Source organism: Coptis chinensis, chromosome 2, assembly GCF_015680905.1.
Source record: "Coptis chinensis isolate HL-2020 chromosome 2, ASM1568090v1, whole genome shotgun sequence".
In the NCBI taxonomy this organism is placed as follows: domain Eukaryota; kingdom Viridiplantae; phylum Streptophyta; class Magnoliopsida; order Ranunculales; family Ranunculaceae; genus Coptis; species Coptis chinensis.
Window position 1 is genome coordinate 103,567,709 of NC_141457.1, and position 24,871 is coordinate 103,592,579.

Here is a 24,871-nt window from a genome sequence, read left to right on the forward strand (position 1 = left end):
GGATTTTTATATGTGATTTCGTTTTGTGAACCCGCTTTTGGTTGTGTTATGGGTTGTTGGTTTAATGAATGGTGGTAGTGGGGAGTTTGTAAGGGAAAGCTTCAAGAACTTTAATGGCGGTCGGATCTGTGGATTTGATAGGGATTTCAAAACTGAAAATTCGGGGTTGCTTGGTGGGTGAAGTTGTGGGTTTTTTCACCCACACAAATTTCACGAGTTATTTTGTAGGTGGTGTGTGAAGGATTTTTTGGGTGGTCGGAAGCTAGCGGCTATTCTTTGGTGAAGGGATGACCGCGGAGAGCCATCTAGTGCTCCTGTTAGACTTGTGAATTTATTAGTTGGGCGAGACCATATCAGTTTTGGTTTTGGGCGGTTTAAAGGGCTCATTATCTGGTCCTTAGAAGGTTAAGTGGATCGGATAGTATTTTTACTATTCTTACATCCGCTGAGTTTAGATAATTTCAAGTTGGGCGATTAGTTTACGCCGCGGTTAAGCCTTAAGTTATTGAACCCGTGCCGGTTTAGCCCCGCATTAGGACCGGGGTTTGAACTCTTTTAAATATGGGTTTGGTGAGGACCGGTTGGGATGACCAACGATTAGGACCATTGATTGTTGGGTTGATTGTTGACCGTTATCGCCGACTTTTTCCAAAATGTTATAGATAGTATTTTTAATGACCAATCCATCGATAGGATGTTGGTGACACTTGTATAAACTTGTTTGTGGGGTATCTATTATAGATTTGACGTTGATCTTGTGTGAATATTGACACGTGAAGAGAGGGAAATTTTAAGATGCATAGATGTATACATTTGAATAAATCACGTAATCGAAAATCCTAGAACCTAGCTACCACAACTCATGTGATTTGCCCCTTGGTAGTAGGTAGGTGTGCATTTGATTGGCCCCTTCCGGGCGTTTTAGTGAATCTCGGAATTACCGCTTATGCCGATCGAATAGTATTTTAATTGTCTCATCCAGGAAACTTTAGAATGAGACGCCAGCATTATTTTTATGCGAATAGTGGCATTACTCACATAATGGTTTTCGTATGAGGGTTACCCACATCGATATCCCGCAGTTAGGGTAGTTCGCATGGAGTGGTTCAAGATATGAGGGGTACGTGTGGATGTACATGTTCGCATTGGGTATCGATTATGGTAATCAGGAAAACTAGGTAAAACCTAGAGACGACGCAGTTATTAGGGACACTTGATAAATATTATCGATATGATATTTTCCCTTATTGGTTATTGATTTAAGACTTTCAAGTTAAGTTTCAATTTATGCTATGATTATTACAAATTGTTTCTGCGAGAAGTGGGTTAAACTAATTATTCTTTTGAGAGGACCCACTTTTGTATGATAGATCGAAATGCATAAAGGTAAAATACTTATGATACCATACGTTTGATTTACTTTTAGTTAGAAGCTAAGGTGCCTTTATGAAGGAACTGACCACCTTAAGCTAAAGGCCTCATGGAGGAACCACCGCCATTAAAGAACGAAATTTTATGTATATCTAAATGGTTTTTCTAAAGGCTACTCATACCAAAAGATTATAAATAATGTCAACCCGATTTGTATGTTTGCTAATCGGTGTGTTCTTATATGAACATAGTCATCACCGGATAGGGTTAATGATGTTCGAAGGTGGTGTGTTGCTCGTGATTGATGTTAGCATTTATTTTTTTAATAAGATGTCGCTTTCATTTTCCTCGGAGATGTAAAGGGAATTTGTTGGGAACATATGTTTTAATTTATTTTTCCAATTCTTAAGTGAAGAAGTTTGTAACTTAATTTTTTGATCACAAGTTTTCATAACGATGAGTTGATTGTTTTGAGTATTTTGTTGCTTAGTTTTTCCCTAAGATGTGTTATTATTCATTAGGTTTCTGAAATAGATTGGTTTTGAGGTTGTTGTCACATCTGGGATATCGAGAAGTCGGATATAATTTATATTATCTGATTTATCGAAATTGGAATGTGACAATACACATTAAAACATTTATCATTCATGCATGTGATTATTTCAAGCTTTGATATAGAAATTAAAATAATCAAATATCTAACCCTAAAAATTAATTTCAAGTTTTGTTATAGAAATTAAAATAATCGATATTTTTTTTTGGCGTGCATACACATATTTTTTTTCCTTGTATTAACTCGATTGTGTACATCGCAAAATCACATATATTTGTTACCTTGATATATTTTAATGTTACATACACGATATTTTGTACATTATGATAACTTTCGCATTATATTTTAAATCGAACATGCGAAAGTACATGAGTCTTATAATTACATCTCATCACTAATTTTTAACATGAACACTATATATTGGTTTATAATAAGTGTGTGTACCACAATATATCAAGCATGTGTATCCTATTTAAATATACGCGCATGAGTTAATAAATATAAAATGTATTAGTTGGTTCAGAATATACACGTTAACATTATTATTAACATCTATGATACACTTGTTTAACGTATTGTTATAAAATATACATTTAATAACACGCATAATATTCACTATTATGCTATATATATTTAATAAATTTTTACACTTAAAAAAACATATTTTATATTATAATGTATTAGTTTGATTATCTTAAATGTAATATAATACTAAATTTTATATATCAAATCATACTAATCGGTTTAGTTTCGTTCTGGTACTCACAGGTTTTTACTAATTCAATTCTTTATCGGTTCGGTTGTTAATGACTTCGTTTTAAACGAAGTCTAATTTTTAAGACCGAGGACCCGAATATTCGGTTTCAGTTCAGTGTAATCGTCCCATTGGCACCCCCTAATTAGAGTTGTGTTGTATTAGAAAACTTCTTAAGATTAAGAGTTCATGTTGTATTAGGAAACTTCTTATGATTAATTAAGAGTGTCTACGTGGCATACCTATGTCTCAAGAATCATACACCTAGAAAAGAGATTGTCCACATAAGATGTACTATGCTTTAATATAGAGAGAGGTGATCAGAGATACAAAGGTCGCTAGATCTTCCTAGTCGGGATGGACTCATCCCAAAACAATCCCAAGGCATAAATTTTATTATTGTAATAGTAAAAAGTGTGGGAGGGGATAGGGGTGTTGGAATAGGCTCGGGGTAGGTATCAAAGATGGACAATTAAGCAAAGTGAGTATGGGCACCTTACTTGATGCAACCTCCAACAAAGTTAATATTTGATTCCTATGCAACAACGCCGATAAAAAACATGAGTTTGGATAAATTGTCCGAAAGACGTTTAACCGGCTTTGGCTTCTAGAGTCATTATCTTTGTTGATAAATTATGCGGAAAGGTGTGCGCCCGCGCATAAATGCCTTTTAAAACAATGGGTTGAAGTGAAAAACTTAATAGGTTGTACTAATACTCTTGGATAAACTACTACCGGGATAACCGCCACTACATGTCTACATAGAGTAGCTTTCTCTATCTCAATCTTGTATTAAAGTCATTAACGTTCCTTTATTCCGTGGTAGAAACTGTTTCCATGTTGGTTTACAAATAGGTTAATCAAGAAAAAGGTATTGAATCACTTTTTGAGAACTCATTGCAAGAAAGGAACATTCTTAGAATATGCAAAGTAACATTAAATTTGAACTAATAATAAAAAGTTGCCCTGTTTGAAATGATTCTTTTTAGATACTTCCTAAGAGTATTTCCAATGCAATTCCAAGCAACAACTTGTTATCTCTACATATTATCTCATTGTTATGTGCCTTTATATTAAATAATTGAGGCTCCAAAGTTTCTAATTTCTCATTAATTATTCTTTGAGGTTAGTTTAATGCAGCTTTTGCATCAAGTTTATGATTTCTGATTAATTATTATTTGAGGTTAGTTCGGTCACAATTGTATCAACTTTATGATTTCCGTTAGTTATTCATTAAGGTTAATTCAATATAGTTGCATCCAGTTTTCGATGTTTCGTTAATTAGTCTTTGAGATTAGTTCATTGTATTTGCATCCAGGTACCAATCTCTCATTAATTACTCTTTGATGTTAGTTTAATACATCTGCATCCAGTTTCTAATTTCCCATTAATTATTTTTCTAGGTTAGTTCGATAGTTTACAATTCTATCTACGGTTTGCCTACATGTAAGAGTCTCTGTTTTATAAACTCACTTTCGTTTTGGGTTCCTAATTACTTTCGTTAACTATTTTTTAGTTATTTCAATGCATTTGCATCCTATTTTCGATTTCCTGTTAGTTAATCTCTGATTTTAGTTTAATCAGTTGCATCCAGTTTTTTTTTTTCGTTAATTATTCTTTGAGGTTAGTTCAATGCAAATTGCATCCCATTTTTTTATTTTATGTTAATTGTTCTTTGAGGTTAGTTCAATGCATTTGCATCAAGTTTCCAATTTCCCATTAATTATTTTTTGAGGTTAGTTCAATGCAATTACATCAAATTTATAATTTCCTGTTACTTATTCATTTAGGTTAGTTCAGTGCAATTTCATCCATTTTTCAATGTTTTGTTAATTAGTCTTTGAGATTACTTCATTGCATTTGGATTCAGTTTCCAATTTCCCGTTAATAACTCTTTAAGGTTAGTTTAATACACATCTGCATCTAGTTTCTGATTATTTATGCTTTAAGGTTAGTTCGATACAATTATATCCGGTTTCTGATTTTCTGTTAACTATTCTTTGAGGTTATTTCAATGCATTTGCATTTAGTTTCCGATTTCCCACCAATTATTCTATGAGGTTAGTTCAATGCAGTTGCATTCGGTTTTTTATTTTTTGTTTATTATTTTTTGAGTTAAGTTCAATGCATTTGCATCCAGTTTCTGGTTTCCCATTAATTATTATTTGAGGTTTGTTTGATGTATTTGCATACCGTTTCCGATTTTCCGTTAAATATTTGTCAAAGATTTGCATCAAATTTCTAATTTCCCGTTAGTTATTCTCTGTCGTTAGTTTAATGCAATTTCCATAAAGTTTTCGATTTTCCGTTAATTAGTCCTTGAGCTCCGAGTTATATATTTGAATCCAGGTTTACGATTTCCTTCTAATTATCCAATATGGTGTGTAATACCAATTTATACTTTATCCATCTATAGTGTCCTTGCAAACATGACATAATAAGTAAATTATGTTTAATTTACTTATGTGGGATCATCGAAGATTATCCAAATTCCCGATTCCGTTAATTATTATTTAAATTATGCATGACTCTCTATGTGGAATCTTCAAAGATTATCTCACGTTATATTAATTATTCTGAAAAATATTTGTAAATTTGCGTAACTATTATATATTAATATTATATTGATCACTCAACTAAATTTCTTATAACGTTGAAACCTCACTCTCATTAAAAAAAAGAACTCGCCTTTGATAAAACTCTTCAACTTCATTTTGTTGTTTAAAAAGAAGTTTGATTGAAATTTTGTAAGATTGCCTAATAAAACGAAGTTCATATATATTGAAGCTACTTGAATCTGGAAAGAGATAAGATAAACACCATTTTAAATGCAAAACTATACTTATCGAGACATTCCACAAACATATAACTCAACTATGTTTTGAGGTTAGTTCAATGCATTTGTATCGGTTTCTGATTTTTTTTATTTATTTATATTTTGAGAGGTTAGTTCAATGCAGTTGCATCCAATTTACAATTCCGTTATTTATTTTTGAAATCGGTTCAATGCGGTTTCCATCCGGTTCGATTTCTAATTAATTATTCTTTTTTGTTAGTTCAATACATTTGCATCCAATTTCCAATTTCCTGTTAATTGTTCTTCGAGGTCAGTTCAATGCATTTGCATTCAATTTTTGATTTTCCGTTAATTATTCTGTGAGATTAGTTTAATGCATTTGCATCCAGTTTCCAATTTCCTATTTCTCGTTTATTATTTGATAAAGTTGCATTTGCATATAGTTTCCGATTTTCCGTTAATTATTGTTTGAGGTTAGTTCAATGAATTTGCAACCAGTTTTCGATTTCCTATTAATTATTTCTTGAAGTTTTGTATCCAGTTTATTTTTTGAGATTAGTTCAGTGCAGTTGCATTTGGTTTCCGATTTCTCGTTAATTATTTTTTAAGATTAGTTCTACGCATTTGCATTATGTTTCCAATTTATAATTAATTTTTCTTTGAGGTTAGTTCAATGCAAATTGCATTCGCCTCATTTTCTGTTAATTTAATCTTTGAGGGTTAGCTCAATGCATTTGCATCAAGTTTCCAATTTTCCGACAATTATTTTTTTAATGTTAGTTTGATGTATTTGCATCCAAGTTTTGATTTTCCGTTAATTATTCTTCGAGGTTAGTTTAATGTAGTTGTATCAATATTCCGATTTTCTATTAATTACTTTTTAAGATTAGTTTAATGCTTGCATTTGCATCCAGTTTCCAATTTCCCGTTAAATATTATTTGAAGTTAGTTCAATACGTTTGCATCCAGTTTTCGATTCCCCATTAATTGTTTTTTGACGTTAGTTTTATTCAGTATTATATATATTTTAAAATATTTGTCATTATTACTTTGCCGTTATTTTTTTTTTCATTTTCTATTATATATTTTGTGATGTTATTTTTTGTATAATTGTTCCGTGTTAAGGATATATTTGAAATAAGTCGATGCTTTATCATAAACACTAAAATTGTATGATTTGTAATAGAGAATTAGTTTCTACAAATCACCTATTTTTTAGCAATTTTTATTTATTTGATCCATATATAAGAATTGTAACTAGCTTTCGAACCCGTCCTACGAACGGGTATCGTTATATTAAATTATTCTAAAAAATATTAGTGACTATGCATAGCTATGAGATATGAAAATTATATTAATCACTCATTCAAATTTATATCACCACTCTCTATAAAAAGAAAACACCAAACCTTGATAAAACCCATCAACATAATTTTGTTGTTAGGTTTAATAATAAAAGTTTGATTGAAGTTTTGTGAGAATGCCCAATGTGGCGAAAATGATATTGAAGCTACTTGAATAGCAAAACATTTCCAATCATAATAAAATAATTACAATAAATACTACTTAAAATGTAAAACTATACTTTCCGATTTAATGTAAAACTATGTTTCGGGGTTAGTTTAATGCATTTGCATCAAGTTTCCGATTTTACGGTAATTATTTTTTGAGACTAGTTCAATGTAGTTGCATCTAGTTTCCGATTTCTCATTAATTATTCTTTGAGGTTAATTCAATGTAGTTGTACCAAGTTTCTGATTTCCCGTTAATTATTTTTTGAGGTTAGTTAAGTGCAGTTGCACTAAATTTTACTGTTCCGTTAGTTATTCATTAAGGTTAATTCGGTCTTGGTTTGCATATAGTTTTCAATGTTTTGTTAATTATTTATTGAGATTAGTTCATTGCATTTGCATCCAGATTTTAATTTTCCGTTAATTACTCTTTGAGGTTAGTTCAATATATCTGCATCCAGTTTCTGATTTTCCGTTAATTATTTTTTGAGGTTAGTTTAATGCATTTACATATAGTTTTCAATTTCCAGTTATTTATGCTTTGAGGGTAGTTCGATGCAGTTACATCCGGTTTTCGATTTCCAGTTAATTATTTTTTTAGGTTATTTCAATGCATAACATCCAGTTTCCGATTTTTCGTTAAATATTCTTCAAAGATATTGCTTCCAATTTATGATTTCCTAGCATGTTAGTTAATTTATGATTTTAGTTTAATACAATTGCATCCAGTTTATGATTTTCTAGTTAATTATTCATTGAGGTTAGTTCAATGCAGTTATATCCAATTTTCGATTTCCCATTAATTGTTCTTTTAGGTTAGTTCAATGCATTTGCAGCAAATTTTCAATTTCCCGTTAATTATTCATTGCAGTTGCATCCAGTCAATTTTCCCGTCAATTTTCAATTTATGAGGTTAGTTCAGTGCAGTTGCATCCAGTCTTCGATGTTTTGTTAATTAGTCTTTAAGATTAGTTCATTGCATCAGATCCAGGTTCGATTTGTCATTAATAATTATTATTGAGGTTAGTTCAATACATCCGCATCTAGTTTATGATTTATAATTATTTATGTTTTGAGGTTAGTTCGATGCAATTTCACCCGGTTTCGATTTCCGTTAACTATTATTTGAAGTTATTTCAACGCATTTGCATCTAGTTTCGATTTCCCTTAATTATTCTATGAGGTTAGTTCAATGCGGTTACTGCATTCAGTTTTGATTTCATGTTAATTATTTTTTTTAGGTTAGTTTAATGTATTTGTATCTAGTTTTTGATTCCCGTTAATTATTATTTGAGGTTTGTTTGATGCATTTGCATACCGCTTTTCGATTTCCGTTAAATATTTTTCAAGGATTTGCATCCAATTTTAATTTCCGTTAGTTAAATTATTGACGTTAGTTTAATGCGGTTTGCATCTAGATTCTGATTTCTAATTAATTACTTTTTGAGTTTAGTTTATTGCATTTGCATAAAGTTTTCGATTTTTCATTAATTACTCTTTGAGCTCACCAATGTATTTGAATCTAGTTTTCAACTTTATTTTAATTATCCAATGTGGTGTGTAATACTAACTTTCTACTAATCCACTTGTAGTGTTCTTGCAAACATGACATAAAAATAAATTATGCTTGATTTACTATATGGGATTATCAAAGATTATCCAGTTCTCGATTTTCCATTAGTCTTTAAATTATATCTGACTCACTATGTGGGATCTTCAAAGATTATTTACGAACAGGTCCTCTCATATTAATTATTCTGAAAAATATATGCAAAACTATTATATAAAAATTTTATATTGATCACTCATCCAAATTTCTTATAACATGAAAACCCCACGTACGTACTCTCCACTAAAAAAAAAGCTCACCATTGATAAAATCCTTCAACTTTATTTTGTTGTTTAATAATAGAAGTTTTATTGAAGTTTTGTGAGATTGTCTAATAAGCTACTTGAAGCTACTTGAATAGTAAGACGTTTCCAATCATATGAAAAAAAAAAAACAACACCGTTTTAAATGTAAAACTATACTTATCGAGACATTCTCACAACATATAACACAACTATATTTTGAGATTAGTTCAATGCATTTGCATCCAATTTCAGATTTTATGTTATTTATTTTTTGAAGTTACTTCAATGCAATTGCATCCAGTTTCTGATTTCTTGTTAATTATTTTTTGCAATTAGTTCAATGCATTCCAATTTCCAATTTTATGTTAATTATTCTTTGAGATCAGTTCAATGCATTTGCATCCAACATCTAATTTTTCGTTAATTATTCTTTGAGATTAGTTTAATACATTTGCATCCAGTTTATGATTTCTCATTTATTATTCGATAAGGTTGCATTTGCATCTAGTTTCTGATTTCATATTAATTATTGTTTGAGGTTAGTTCAATGAATTTGTATCCAATTTCCGATTTTCCGTTAATTATTTCTTAAGGTTAGTTCAATGCATATGCATTTTTTTTTTTTTTTTTTAGATTAGTTTAGTGTAGTACTATAGTTGCATATGGTTTCCGATTTCCAGTTAATTATTTTTTAAGATTAGTTATACTCTTACATTTGCATCATGTTTCTAATTTGTAGTTAATTTTTTTAGGTTAGTTCAATACAATTGCATCCAGTTTCCGATTTCCGTTAATTTAATCTCGAGGGTTAATTCAATGCATTTCCATCCAGTTTCGATTTCTCCACAATTATTTTTTGATGTCGGAGTTCGATGTATTTACATCCAGTTTTGATTTCACGTTAATTATTATTATTATTATTTCGATAACCCAACGTTAATTATTCTTTGAGGGTAGTTTAATGCAGTTCTATCAATATTTCGACTGTCCATTAATTACTTTTTAAGATTAGTTTAATACTTGCATGTGCATCCAATTTCCGATTTTCCGTTAAATATTATTTAAGGTTAGTTCGATGTATTTGTATATAGTTTTCTGTTTTCAGTTAATTGTTCTTTGACGGTAGTTTCATGTAGTATTATATATATTTTAAAATATTTGTCATTATTGGTTTTCGGTTTTTTTTTTTTTTTATTTTTTTAATTTTCTATTATATATTTTGTGATGTTATTTTTTGTATAATTTAATTTTTCACATGTATAGTAATTTGTTTTGGTTTGATATATAATTTATTTAAGCCCAACTTCCACTTTAACTAAATCTATAGTTATATAATTTATTTAAGTCAACGTCTGCTTTAACTAAATCTCGTTATTCCGCTAAAATTGGAAATTATAAAATTCATAAATGTAATTGGAATATGTTGTAATTATTGTGGCCGGAATTGTGGCTTTTGAAATTCTTAACTACGACTAAATGTCTAAATCCCACAGTGGATGACACATTAAATTGACCCAACTTTATTTTTTAGTCATATATATATAGTGCATAATACAATTTTATTTGTTTTGGGTGTATACTATTACTTATTTTATAATTCGTTGACTTTTTTCTTTTTTTTCAGTCACATGTGTGGTAAATGTTCAAGAACTCAATTCATTTTTTTTTTGTTCTTTCATAGATTCATTGTCATTTTCTAGAAAAACTTTGTTATTAAACTTCATCCGAGATTAGTGTGGAACTATTTTTTGTAGGCGTAAGAGTTTTAGAAAAACTGTTTGTAAAACTACTGTTTTTGTTGAAACTACTTGTTTTTAGGCAATTTAGTTCTCTGTATCTCATTTTTTCCGTAATTAGCTATATTATTTAGGAAAAGTTGGAGACTCTCTAAAACTTTAGATGAAATTGTTTAACTTTATTTATATCCTACTTTTTAAGTAATTAGTAATAGAATTTAGAAAAAAACTGAGTCTGAATATGTGAGTGCTCCCAAAATTGATTGGTGACGGTATAAATATAATATATATCTAATGATTTGGAATTCCTTTTTTTTGGTAATTAGTGTTAGAGTTTATAAAAAATTTGAAACTCTATGAAGTCTTGAAAAATAGAGCCAAGAGGGTATAGCTATAATATATATCTAAAGAATACATTCAATCTCTCCAAATATAAGAATTAGAAATACACGCAAACTCTCCAAAGTTTAAATTATGCACATAAAATTGTGAAAATTTATTAAAAATATTATCTTTTATATTAGAGTCATCACATGGATAAAAAAAGCTACCGTATTAGAGTGTCACATAGGAGAGAGAAAATCCTCTTTTAAAAATCTCTGCTTTAGTATATAGATAGTAGATATAAATCCTATTTTATCTCTTACTTTTTCTTAATTAGCCATGACACGCGCTTCTTCAATTGAAGAGAGTAGAGCTATAATATATATATAAAGATAAAAATTATATCAGGTCTTGATGGGGACGTGGCCTCTTACAAGGCTTTAGGAGATCCAGCACCTAGCTAAAATCCATGCCAGGTTTCGTAAGTCCTAGGTTCTAACTAAAATACTAGGCACAAACTCAATGCTACATGGCCACATGTCAGTATTTTTTATTTTACAAATAAAATGTCTGCTATCAACTTATCCACGTCCATCTCACGGGTCCATTTGGGACTGCTTCATGAAATTTCTAGGGTCTCTTGTCCACTTCGGGTGGTTGTCATAATCACATCCAAAGCAACAGTTAGACGTGTTCCAGCAGCGTTCTCCTTTCTCAGAGTCAAATAGATCAACATTCCCATGTAAACTATTACTAAAGCGAGGACCACAAATGCAGCAAAAATGGAGCCAGCTTTGGGTATGTGATCACTCACTAGCCAGTTCAAGATGCTGCCACCCAAGAAATACATGTTGACTCCAATCAAACAAAATCCCAACACCCAGGAGAGAATTGCCACCTAAGGAAAAACACACAAAGGTCTATGTTAATTGCAAGTTTGTAACTGTAGTGAAAAGGTTTGTTTTAACAATTCTAATACGTAAGACCAATTTAAAGTCGTTCATAATAAATGGTAAAAAATTAAAATGAAATATATAGAATGAGGCAAATAAACAACATTCTATTTACATTTATCTCAATGATATGCCGATCCGCCTAGTAGACTTATTACACCCTCTATTCTGAAAACTTTTTGATAATTTTTAAGAGATGTGAATACTGTAACTGTAAATTTCAATTGGTTTTATATAATTTTAATGCAGACCCAAGCAAAATTGCTTCACTAGAAGGTTTGTGATCAGTCTATTCAACTATTGTGCAGAAACCGTGAGACTCCATACCTTCAAGGAGTTCTTGTGATGACCCATTTTGGTTTCGCTGCTTGTAAACCTGAGCAGTGGAATCAACGCGAACGGCAGTTCAAATGATAAGATCATCTGCACACATTAAAAATTTATCCACAGATGGCATTCATTTCAATTCCTTAAAATAATAGTAGGTATGAAATGGATGAATCATATTTTTATTTTATTTTTTTTGAGGGCGGCGGCTATGAGGCATGGACACTGACACTGACAACAACACGGACGCGGACACTGACACTGACATATCCTAAAAAAGTAGGACACGAACATGGACACGGCAAGGACATGGATATTAAGTAATATTGTAAAATTGATTTTATATTGATGTAACATTAGATTTTAAGTCATATTGTAATAATTGAATATTCCTAAACATAATGACAACAAAAAGGGTCATTAAGACATCTCACATGACTATATAAGTCGTGTACGGCTCCAAACTGCATCCATCACGTGTTTGACACGGGCGCAGTGGAATTTAGAGGTGTCTGTGCTTTGGAGGGCGGCGGCAACTTTGGCTCAATTATGTTATATGAAACCATAACTACTGACACGTACCTTGTCTGATACGACACGGACACATTGTATGCGATATACCTCAATTTTTTATATTTCGCTATGTCAGAGACTTCGTATCCGTGTCATATACGGACACACATGTCTGTGTCAATGTAACTTGGGACTATTTCAGACGGGGTTATGTGTACATATCAATTGTAATTTCATATTAAAGAGCCAATAATCAATTGCGAGTTACCGAAGCAATGATTATAAGTGTCCCAGTTGCAGATGAGCCAAACAGAATGGTGACCACTAAGCTTGGTACAATTGCAATGCATCGAGTAAGTAGATTTCTTAACCAAAGTTTCATCTTCAAATCCAGAAATCCCTGCACGCAAGAATATACACCCTTTCATCTAGATACTTTAGACTCCCTTTTCTTGTAATAGATTTCAATATATGTCAGCACGCCTTAGTACCTGCATTATATACTGGCCGGCATAGGTTCCTGTAACCATTGAGCTCTGCCCTGAAGCCAACAATGAGACGGCGAATATAATTGAGCTCCACTTGCCCAAGACATTCTACATAGTACATCCAATTGTAATGTCATTTCAGAAAATAGAAAAATTTGAAATAATGAAGATATGTCAATATGTCATACCTTGAGCAACAAAGCAGCAGTTTCCAGAGTGATGTTATTGCAATGAGCTCTGTTTCCAACAGAGAGATCAGGCTTGGAGCAAACATCACCAGTAACAGATACGACAGCCACATTGATAAGAAATGCAATAAACAATGCAATCCCACTTTCTATCAAGAAGTATTTGCATGCGCTCTGGTGGCAATTCATGGCATGAGTAGTTATCTAAAAAAACACTCAAAGATTGATTGATTTGGATATGCTTTAGTTCACTAACATTGATTCCGTCAGATGTGTGAGGGATTTTTCTCGAGGTAACCAGAGCTGAGTGAAGGAATAGATTGTGCCTGCAACAATATCAGTGACCAACCATGAAATTTGGCGACATATCTTTATCTTTACTGTATAAGAATCTGGCGCAATGAACAGTGTTCCACGTCCGTCACAGGGGCATTTTAGTCATTTCACTTTTTTTTTTTTCCTTTTTAAAGGGTAAAACAGTAATTTTACAATTTTAAAAAAAAAATTACAATTGTCTTCATTGGTGGACCCCTATGTCTGGAAAAGATGGATAGATGGGGCATAATCATAATTTCACATACCCTTTATTAATTAAAAAAATACAAATCGGTAGGGCCCATCTTGGGAATGTTTCCTACGTGGGTAACACGTGCATAGTGGCTAGTGTCTGTAAGCAAAATAGGTACAAAAGTTTTACGTACTTCACTTCACATGGCGAAGTGTGCAAAAGATTAAACTAAGCTAACCTTTTTAACTTGACACAGATAGCATGGAAAATTTACACCGTCTTAGATTTTACAGATAAAATCAGCTTGGGTCACCACAAAAAAGAAAAAAACAGGATATAAATTTGAGCTGCCTGTGTTTTTAAATAGTCACTCAATCATGCTAAGTCCGGATGAAGGGCAACGCAAAATAATATACTAATTTAGCATGAAAGTAAGTGACTGTGATGCTATAACTTGAGGACATATTTCCTTACATATTAATCATATCATTCTATCGAGGTCTAGTACAAAGGTCTCAACATGTGTACCAAGAAGGACCAAAAACTGTTTCACTAGTCAGTTATGAGGGAAAACCAACTTTTCATATATCGGTCAGGCTACATTGACACCCCTAAATGACACCCCGAATTGACACCCCTACCAAAAACTGCACTTCTACAATGACTTAATGGCTGATTTTTTGTGGAGATGACCCTCTTACCATGTTGATCATGCTTGCAAAATATCGATTCATTTTGATATCTCTAGCCGTGTCAAATTTAATTACAAAACTGAAAAAATATAAAAACTGTTAAAAATTGCAAACTTTGACACAACTTTTGACAATGTTACACATTGAAATGAGCTGAATTTTTTGGAGATCATATCCATAATGGGGAGATCATATCTACCAAAAATCAGCCATTAAATCATTGTGTTCGGTAGGGGTGTCAACGTAACCCAACCGTTCATATAAGAGGCATGCTTACTAATACCCCCCGACAAGGAAAAGAGTACCGCACGAATCATTTCATACTCCTCGCTCACATAGCCAGGTGAAACTTTAAAGAGGAGAATTAAAAAGAGATAATAGCAAAGCCCAATCAAATCATCTATAAATCACACAATGCAAAATAATTATGTAGTCCAGGTTATGCACTCCATGAACAAGTGCGCTAGCTAAATCGTTAAAGTACTGCCACTTTCGCTTAGCTAACCTGACTAACAATTTAATCCCCGATCACAATCAGGCTCAAAAACTCCCGAGTACTCACCGATTATCCCCGATTGGCCGATTAATATGTGCCAATTAAGCAGAGTAATTGTGTTCAAAATATTGAACTTGACATTTTCCGCCGATCAACGATCGATTATTTAAAGTTTTACACTTTAATCATATTTATTTTAGTTGATTGAGTGTTTTGATTGTTTATTAATTGATTGGATTCTTAATTGGCTCCATTATGTTGGGTATTTCAATGTTAAATATATCTAACAAGTATTTGTAAAGAAATATAGTGTTATGAAAAATCACCCGATTAAATGCTAATTAATCCTCGACTGATTACACCTACTCGCTACTCGCTCTTCAAACGAGTAGCGACTGAGCAGCAATTTAACTGCACAGACGACATAAGAAGTCAAGCGTGCCTATATCAAGTATGATCACAATATCTTGGTCTAAATTTCTGTCCACTAAACTAAATGCTTGCTCCTTATCAGGTACTAAGGCTCATCCCATGATTTGTAGGTCTAATAATTAAGGGTGACTGCATGCAAATGAGCCATTTTCTATGGATATGAACTACTGCAAATATAAGTGGGGCCATGGTTATAAAGACTTACGGCATAATCAGGGCACCCAACAGAGCAACAGCATCCCTGGTTGCCCTATCACCCTTCAGCTTGGGAATAAACATTCCCATCATGACTTCCTTTGGATTGGGCTTGAGTTGTGCTATCACCCCGTAGAAGCTGCCACCAACGACAAACACCAGAATGGCTATTGCTAGCTCCAGCTTCCGTATCTACAGAAACAAAGACTGTTAGATGGTCTTATCTATCTATGTTAGTTTAGTAATATTTATGATCCCACTTGATTCCATAAAATGGAGCAAATCCAAAGAATGGTTTTTGAACTAATGTGGATAATCAATAGTTAACTACCAATCTGATCAGGTGTCAATATGGAATAATATTTACTGGTTGGAAAGATCACTGATGTGGCGTTTTTTCTTTGGCCGGAATTGTCCTTTTAGCTAGGGGTCCTCACATAAATTTATCATCATCTAACAGACTGTAAAGCTTCCTTGTGCATCTTCTACAAAAAATGACATTTTCACTAGTGATGCACTTAAAAAACGATACAACTACTCACACCATATCGTTGCAACCCAAGGAGGAGGAGAGTATTCAACCCAGCAAGCAGCACACCACCCCATATTGGTATATTGAAAAGTATGTTGAGAGCAAAGGCCGTACCAATCACTATAAAACAGGAAAATAATTAAATAAATGAAGATCAATAATGAGTTCACAACTTCACATACAGTCAAAGTGTTTGTCTTGGACTTGGACTAATTTGTTCAAGGAAACCTTTGGAGTATTATAAATAAACCAAGTATCATTGAATGGCTTATTTACTTATTTGTTTATTTATTTATTTATTATACATAGTATGATCATTTGTCTTATTATTCTTCCTGTTAGTTTGATAATACAACCTTCTGGGATGTCGGCTGCAATAACAGAGACCTCAGCCAGAAACCAAAGGCAGTAATTCACTGGCTTGGAGTATTCAGTCTTACAGTGCTCCGAGAGATGCTTCCCTGTGGACCAAAAATGATGACAATAATGTATAAGATACCATGCATGCACAATAATGTAAAACAGTGGATGGCAACCAAATGTTTCCTAATGCATGTAAGAGAATTTTTGCGTCTAGGAGAGAACCAAGATAAAGACACAATGTTCAACCTAAATTCAAATACACAAGAAATTCTGTACAAAGCTAACAGTTATCACAGTATATCAAAAACAACGCATACTCAAGACCAGCACCACACATATGAGATACTGAAATGGAGCACACACAGTGCCACAATGTACCTATTTACCTATTTTCAGTATTTTGAAGCCGGAATATAGGAAGGTACAAAAGATATTCACAAATTTTTGCAAGTACAATGTAAGCCTTTATGCAAACCTGTAGCTACTCCAAGATTTGCCGAGAGAGACTGGATTATCAAGGCAAAGGTAAGCCCAGCAAGCACGATCCACAACAACTGTCTCAAAAGAATACTAATAAGAAAAACAAGATAGAAAGCCACAACAACTGTTTCATACATTTATAATGAGAGAGAGAGATGGCTTTGCAGTTGATAACCTCATATTTATGATCAGCTCCGGCCTGTAAATCCGTTTGCACTTTAGTTCATGCATTAATATAGAACATAATCGTATATGATCAGGACATCAGTGCACATATAAAAAATCAAAGATAAGCAGACAAATATATCTGATACAAACGTATAACAAGGAAAGACATTCTAAGAGATAAAGAGGTTTAATACAGTTTCCAGGGTCAAGGTAAGCAACAGAGACGAGAAAACCTGGACCAACATAAGACAAAAATTTCTTCCATCTTGGAGTCTCTTGTATCTGAACAAGGGCCATAACTGTTAGTACACACACTATATAGAGAAATGACTTGATATTTATAAAGAGATGATGGTTTATCAGTTGTCATTATAGATATACAAATCAGAGCATTTGATATGGTAGTTGAGATATGTCATCAATAAGGGAAGGAACATGTCTAGTGCACTTGCTGATTGTACAGATATGGAAATATGAAGCTAAATGTCAAAATATATAAGTCGTGATGGTGCGATCATTTTGGTCTATGGATCCAAAGCAATGTATATTACCATGCTGTAGAAAAGCAATGCAATGCTAATTACCGATTGTATGTCATAGTATAAAGTTATATTCCAGTCAAAGCATAACACTAAGGAATGGGGCACATGCAACTCATAATTCTATTAATACCCAAGCGATGGTAAAATACTAAAATCTATATGCGTAGAGGGTTACACGTATGGATTTGTGATTATGCTGATGTAAGAGCTTGTTTCTCATGGAACTTAGACACAACTGGGAAAACTTGGGATGTTGACACTGTATACATGCAGTTTAAACAGTATAAACATTTTCACCAGTTCTCCTAAAAACTACGGCCAACTTTAACAGTAATTGTTAATAGTTAGAACAACATTGATATCTCTGCTGACAAAATTAGGTAATCCAGGATCTTAGGTGGTGGGTTCGGGGGGGTGGGCTACGTTAGGAAATGTTTGAAAGGAAGAAATCACTCTCACATAGCAAAAAATAACACCAAGTAGTATTATGTATTTATGTAAACTACAATAGGATATACAATATATATTTTTTAATAGAAAGTTAGCAGGGGGGGGCTGCTACTTTAGGGAATGTTTCTGAAAGGAAGCAGCCCTGCCCTAGGCCCGCCCCTGTCTACAACTGGAAATCTTGACAAGAAATAGTAATTGCAAAGAGGGATAGCCCATAGTAGATATATTTTCTTAACTGAACATATAAATAAATATACCATACGAATTTCAGGATAATAGGTAGGATAACCTACACTACAATTATACTCTCAAAGTAAATTTATTCTCTCTACATGATGATATCTGTCTACGTACCTGTCTTTACCATCTCTAGAGTCTAGAGCTCATAGATATTAGGTTCATTCCAGTTGGCTGCCTCAAGGGCCATCACCCGTAAATTGTTCATATAAAAAGATCGGAATCTTCTACTCCAGCACTTTAATATGGTGCTGGTTAGTTAAGTATTTTCCATCACCTGGAAAAATAGTGCACTTCATCCGATTAATTATAATAATCAGAGTATTACCTTTAGCAAAAGCAACAGTAACCATAGAAAACCTATTAAATTCACTAAGTTAGATTACTTATGAACACAGGTTGCTACTATGATGGTATGGATCAAGAAGATGGTCCACGCTGCCCAACCAAGCCAACTTAAATGGGAGAATATGCATGAAAGTTTTGAACATACATGAAATACCCTTAAAAGAATGTATCAAGCAAAGATGAGACCCTCCAAAAGATGGCAATTGTCAGAATTATATTGAAGGAATATCGATATCAAACTTTAGCTATTTTTCTTATATGCATGGGGAAGGTTTGGTAATTGACCAGAGCAACTTCAATGAGAAGTTTTTTTTTCTTTCTTTCTTTGCTCAGTACTTCAATGAGAAGTTGAATACTAACACATTCAACTGAAAGTAAGTAGTTAAAGACTGTCAAACCACTCTCCCCACTTCATAACCACCAACCTATAGCTTGGTCAATTTAAACTTGAAATAAGCAGTCCCATCTAGGTTATTATCCATGAAAACTTTTAATTAATATTTTCATAATACAAGTTACGAAGTATTTGATTCTCTCCCTGTTGTTACACATAACAGAACTACAGAAGAGCCCTATGAGTTGTCAAGTTTGATAAAGACCTTCAAACCACTCTCCCCACCTCTCCTCCCCTCTATACAAGATATTTTTTAGGACTTCACAACCACCAACCTATAGCTTAGTCAAATTAAACTTGAAATAAGCAAGTCCCATCTAGCTTAGTTGGTAGAGTTGTGGAAGTTGTTCCCTTATAACTGGACGCAGAATACTTAAGCACCATAATGAAAGGCTTAGGGACAAAGGGTGGAACAGTATAATCTGACATACAGGTCTGACACCCTTTCCATGACTGATTAGTTGGGGCAAAACATGGCCATTCTAATTGCTCAGAGTTAAATTTTGATTACTACATTTGCTGTCTTAAGTCCTAAACCATCTAACTATTAAGTTAGTACATTGAATTGTTGATATCTATGACACTTCAGACCATTTAAAACTATTTTGCACCACCCATTAAGTCCTGGTATAGCATGTGCCATGTGGAATCAACAACTAACCCAATAGAAGAAGAGGACAAAGACACAGCATCTTAGGGACTACAGCAATATTAATTGCTCAGTCTCCCCCTCCCTCTTCTATCTCTCTTTCTCTTTTACTTGCAGCTATTTTTCCTCTCAATAATTGACCAATAAATTGTAATAAAAAGAATCTATTCAGGTCATATACCACGTCAACTATTTGGTGCGTCATTGTCAAATCATGTGGTGTCTTGGCATTTCTGAAACAGATTCAGTTGCATGACATTCATCAGTGTTCAACTAGTTGTATTAGTACAAGAAACTAATATATATAGACATTCATCATTAAATGAGACTGATAATGTTGATGTTACTAGACTTGATGAGGAATTGTTTTCTTGGCAGAACTAAATTTAGTGGATGAGAGCTGACAAGGTAGGACATGATCCCACCTTGAACCAATCAAATTATCTTGTACACCTATCACAAAAGCTAGTTCTTTCCATGCATGTTACTTCGCTTGCTATGCCAGAGACGGCGTTCATGGAAAATTACAAATTTGACAAGTCAACAATCAACTCTTCCTCTTATGAGTGGAGAGGAACAGGTTGGTCCCATGTGTATTATGCTTCTATTATCACATTATACATATATGATGCTTTGTTATCTCCCAGTCAAGATTTCTGAAATAAATGTAAATGAAAATGAAAAAGAAAAAGACTAAATGAGTTTGAAACAACCCATCCCCATTCCATGAGTCGCTATTATTCCCATTTAGCCACCCAAAGACCCAAGCCCATAGCTTGGCCTCATCCAAGGAAATTTTCTCAAAAAGGTCACTACACAAGTGTTCGATCATTAAAACTTGCCCAGGAAAGCTTACCGACTGATGTGGAATTACACCCCCACGTTGTGAAACCTAAATTGCTCTCTAAGAGTGTATAGTTGACTTTGATAATGACTACTTCCCTTAGTATATACAGACTAAACTAATTAATTCCTCTGTATTTTCCTCATTGGAGTAGCAAACTTTGTCGAGGGTGTTCGGTTTCCATGTTACGGAGAATAATGACTACTATAGAGAAGTAGCTCAAAAGGAGCTTATAGTTGATGAAGGTTTGTACGAGGTGGTTGGGGCCGTTTAATACATTTTAGGATGACAAGTAGGTGGAAATTTATCCTCTAAAACTCTTCTACACAAGCCAAAAACATATGCCACCTCTAAATGTCTGGTAAAAGAATGTGTCACCAATACCTGTAGACAATATAATGAATACCTTATATAATCAAATACTTTTTTCTATCTACTGAAACCCTAAAAGGTTGAACACGCTATAAGGCGATGTTTTCAAGTATAAAGACATGGCATGAGATAAAAATTCAGAACATTAATTCCAATTACGCTACTCATTAATTATTATTGATTTAAAAGAAAAACAGTTGAGTTAGGGAAAGATTTCTTACTTGATCCGTGAGCGGAGCGAACATTTTGGGAGAAGGGGGGGGGTTATGCAGACAAATCTGTCTGTCTGTCCTCATCTCTTCCTTCTGTTTTCTCTCTTTTTGTCTCTCTCAAAGATTTCTTCCTCACCCACCCGCTTGCTTAGCAGTATACTAGTAGTAATAGGGAGCGACTAGTTCATGACGAGAGAAAGGATGTGAAGCCCATGTGGAATACGAAGAAGAAGAAGCAATTTTCTCCAGCCATTTAGTTCATTCATGCGGAGCCCACTGGGCCTCATTTAGCCCATCAATTTGTTTTTTTTGCATCGTTGTAGGGAAAAATGGTGTGTTCACTTCTTGAGTACTAGGATGCTGGCAGTGGGGAGTGAGCGGAGCTGCGGGGAGAAAGAGAGAGTTGGGTGAAGTCGTTCGCTCCCAAGTGTTAACAGAGGCTTATAATTTTACAAAACCACCACTTCTAGAGGATATCCCCTAATGGCCTAAGGCCAATTCAGCACCAAGTCTTTGAAGCAGTAATTGCTTTTCTATGGGTATAGGCCGATAACCAATACCCCTTTCACCTCCATAACAGATTTGGGAACAGAAATATTGATCGGGGCAGAATATGGAAAATGCTCGTTCCATAGAGTAGAGATAAAATTCAATAGTTAACGCATCATACCATCCACATATACATAACAAAATGCTGAATGTCTGCTATTCGGAAAATTCAATCACATAAACTACCTAGTCAGGTGCCTACCATTCAAACGACCTAGCTCGGTTAGGACCCTATATACCAACCAAACTACATAGGAAACAAAAGTGTAGCTAATGGTGCTCAACTGCTCAAGACTAGCAAAATATGAGAGTCCACCGATAAGCTAAGGCATTAATGTAGTAGCTTTACAGACTCCGTATTGGAAGATGAAGCTCTTATACATGAGTAATATCACCCAGATTCCACCGAGAAGCCCAGGCATGACTGTAGCTTTACAGACTACTTATTGGAAGATGACGCACTTATACGTATAAGGAATATCACCCAGCCATCTCCACCTGTTAAAATGCCTTAGCCTGCAGTTGATGCACGAGGTCCTCCTGATGAAGAAACAAAACACCAAATGTATTAATTTGATAATTAATATGCAATCAATAAGATTAACAATATGTAAAGTAGTAGAAATGTCTATTGGGACTACACAAGTGAAGTTTTGGAAACAATCTTTACTGAAAAAGAGTCACACGTTATGACAACAGTTTCTTTATAATAAGTTGTGGGTTGCACACAGTGAACTCTAAAAATTACAATTAATAACACAAAAAATAAAATAAAAAATCGGGCTAATGGATTTTACTTCTCCTGCATGCATTTAAAAGGCTCCACCAATACCACCAAAATCAAATACATGTGGATCAAACCAAGGTCCAAAATACGCCGATATATATCGTTTTTTTGGTACACCGACATGGATATATTCGATATATCTCAACCGAATACTGAATCCTTTTTTTCCCGATATATATCGCAATCTCCGATATAACGATATATATATATCGACCGATATATACGATATGTCCAATATAAATTGTTGACTTTGACCGATATTGTTGACTTTGACTGATATTGTTGACTTTGACCAATATATTGACGATATTTCCAATATATCCAATATAATCGACGATATTTCCGATATATTGACATAAAAAACAAAAAAATAGATATCTTTGATATTTCTGATATCCGATATATATCGGTTTTTTAGTACATCGAAATATTCACCGAATTCGATATTTTGGGCCTTGGATCAAACAGCATAAGGCAGCATTTTCTTCCATGTATATACAAAGAGAATAGGGGCTAACACAATGATTTACAGTTGAAATAGAACTTCGAACTGCAGTAGGTTCCTCAAGAAGGAACTTTAAAAAATACAAAAACTCTGTAGATATGATGATGTATAAAGGATTATGTATCATTTATTAAAACTATAACTTGGAATGATTGACTGGCTGGCTAATGGAAGATGTTGGCATAGTTATGGATCAAATTATGAAAGAGATCAAGGAAACTCGTGTTCACTGTACAAGCAGCGGATATCAGACAAATTGAACCATACTAGTTTACCATCAAGTGTAGATGCTAGTCTAATTCAACAAACAGTTCCTCCACACTTTTTTTTTTTTTTTTCCCCACACTTTTTTTTTTTTTTTCCTCCACACTTTAAAATTTTCTGAGCAGAAGCCCTCAAATTTCCCGAGAAAAAGTTTCTAACTATATCTCTAAAACTAATTTCTGTTTAAAGAATACTATGTCTCATATCATATTTTGTTTCTTTTTCTTACTTGGTTGAGTTAAGGAAAATGTACTTGCACATTACAGTTCATATCACAATCTTGCTAATGTTTCATAACCAAACCATTACCAAAATCTTTCTTCAACTGATAACACTACATTATTCTATCCAGAACAACACATTTATTCTAAAAGTTTAAGCATGCAGGATCTTACCTCTTCTTCTCTTTGGAGCAGAGGAATCAACTGTTGGCACCACATTTCCACGCCCCGAGTCTGGGAGGTCCTTAAATGTCGAATCAAGATTTCCAATACACTGCACATTCCCAATATCACAAGCCCCGGATCCTTGTCCACTAAGCACACCAGTATCTTCAACACTGCCCCCCATACCAGCCTGGTAGCAGTACATCTGATCATTGCAGCGCAAATCACATGGATTCACAACATATCCCCCAGGCAAGTTCTGGTAGGGTATATTTGGGATCCCATTGGAACACTGGGATGGTTTCTGATAAGGAAAAAGATCCAATTTCCCTTCAATCCTTCCTCTAATGTCAACAAGTAAACACTTGAGCCTTGCCACCTCTACTTCGAAAGTGCAGCTTGACCCTGCAATTTTTTCATCAACTGCTGATTCAGAGTCGTCAATCTATTAACTTCACTTTCGCTAAGAAAGCTTTTTCTTCCTTTAACTTCTCACGATACTTACGAACTGCTTCCCGATTTCCCGTGGGGCGTTTCTTAGCTTTTTTATCAGTCGATTCAGAAGAGTCGTCGCCAGTGACTTTATCATCAGATTGGGCAGGGAGGATTTTGGTGTGGACATGGACACAAGTGTGTGAGTGTGATAAATCTGGTCCAGGTGGATTGCAAGTATGTGTATGAGTACAAGCATGAGTATCCTTCAAAATCTCATCAAATAAACTATCCATAGAACAATTACTCGGAAACTGTTCATTCATGTTCACGTTCGAGAAATCAAGCTCCCCATCGTCCATCATGATAAAACAGATATGCTTCAAAACCACAGATAATTCAATTTTAAATATTCATTTGACTTACTAATATCGCAATTATAAAAAGATTAATTCTTTAATAATTCTGATTAAATATATACTAAGTAAAACGAATACCTTACTTTTTTATGATGATGAATTGAAAGACTTATCTTATAATCGTCATTGAATTGAAGGTGTTAACTGGGAATCGTTGCTGAGAGAGAGATGGAAAAAGGAGGGCTTTAGACTTTAGAGAGTGATTGGTTCTGAATACAACACTACAAGATTTTCTCTTTAAAAAAT

General features: G+C 33.6%; 2 protein-coding genes across 2 annotated transcripts; both read right to left on the minus strand.

Moving 5' to 3' along the window:
* Positions 1–11,250: 11,250 nt before the first annotated feature.
* Positions 11,251–17,532, minus strand: LOC147519902 (metal transporter Nramp7.2-like). The gene is made up of 12 exons (XM_086594209.1): positions 17,469–17,532; positions 17,243–17,283; positions 17,063–17,141; positions 16,581–16,685; positions 16,235–16,344; positions 15,703–15,884; positions 13,626–13,695; positions 13,370–13,543; positions 13,185–13,289; positions 12,962–13,093; positions 12,181–12,276; positions 11,251–11,798 (listed from the first exon to the last, which is right to left on the minus strand). Exons 1-12 carry the CDS (start codon positions 17,530–17,532, stop codon positions 11,520–11,522), a joined length of 1,437 nt encoding a protein of 478 aa, XP_086450335.1. The 3' UTR covers positions 11,251–11,519.
* Positions 17,533–21,897: 4,365 nt separating this feature from the next.
* On the minus strand, positions 21,898–24,871 carry LOC147519903 (basic leucine zipper 23-like). The gene is given in 5 exon segments (XM_086591429.1): positions 21,898–22,372; positions 23,784–24,162; positions 24,165–24,242; positions 24,245–24,586; positions 24,709–24,871. Coding segments are annotated over 4 exon segments (813 nt in total). The 5' UTR covers positions 24,572–24,586; positions 24,709–24,871; the 3' UTR covers positions 21,898–22,343.

Bases quoted from the DNA above. Each gene is read 5' to 3' on its own strand.
- LOC147519902 (XM_086594209.1), bottom strand. From the start codon at position 17,532: ATGGCCCTTGTTCAGATACAAGAGACTCCAAGATGGAAGAAATTTTTG. The intron at 17,284-17,468 runs GTTTTCTCGTCT...CATGAACTAAAG, and splicing joins TTTGTCTTATGTTGGTCCAG to TGCAAACGGATTTACAGGCC. The intron at 16,686-17,062 runs GTTTGCATAAAG...TTTGGTCCACAG, and splicing joins AAATCTTGGAGTAGCTACAG to GGAAGCATCTCTCGGAGCAC.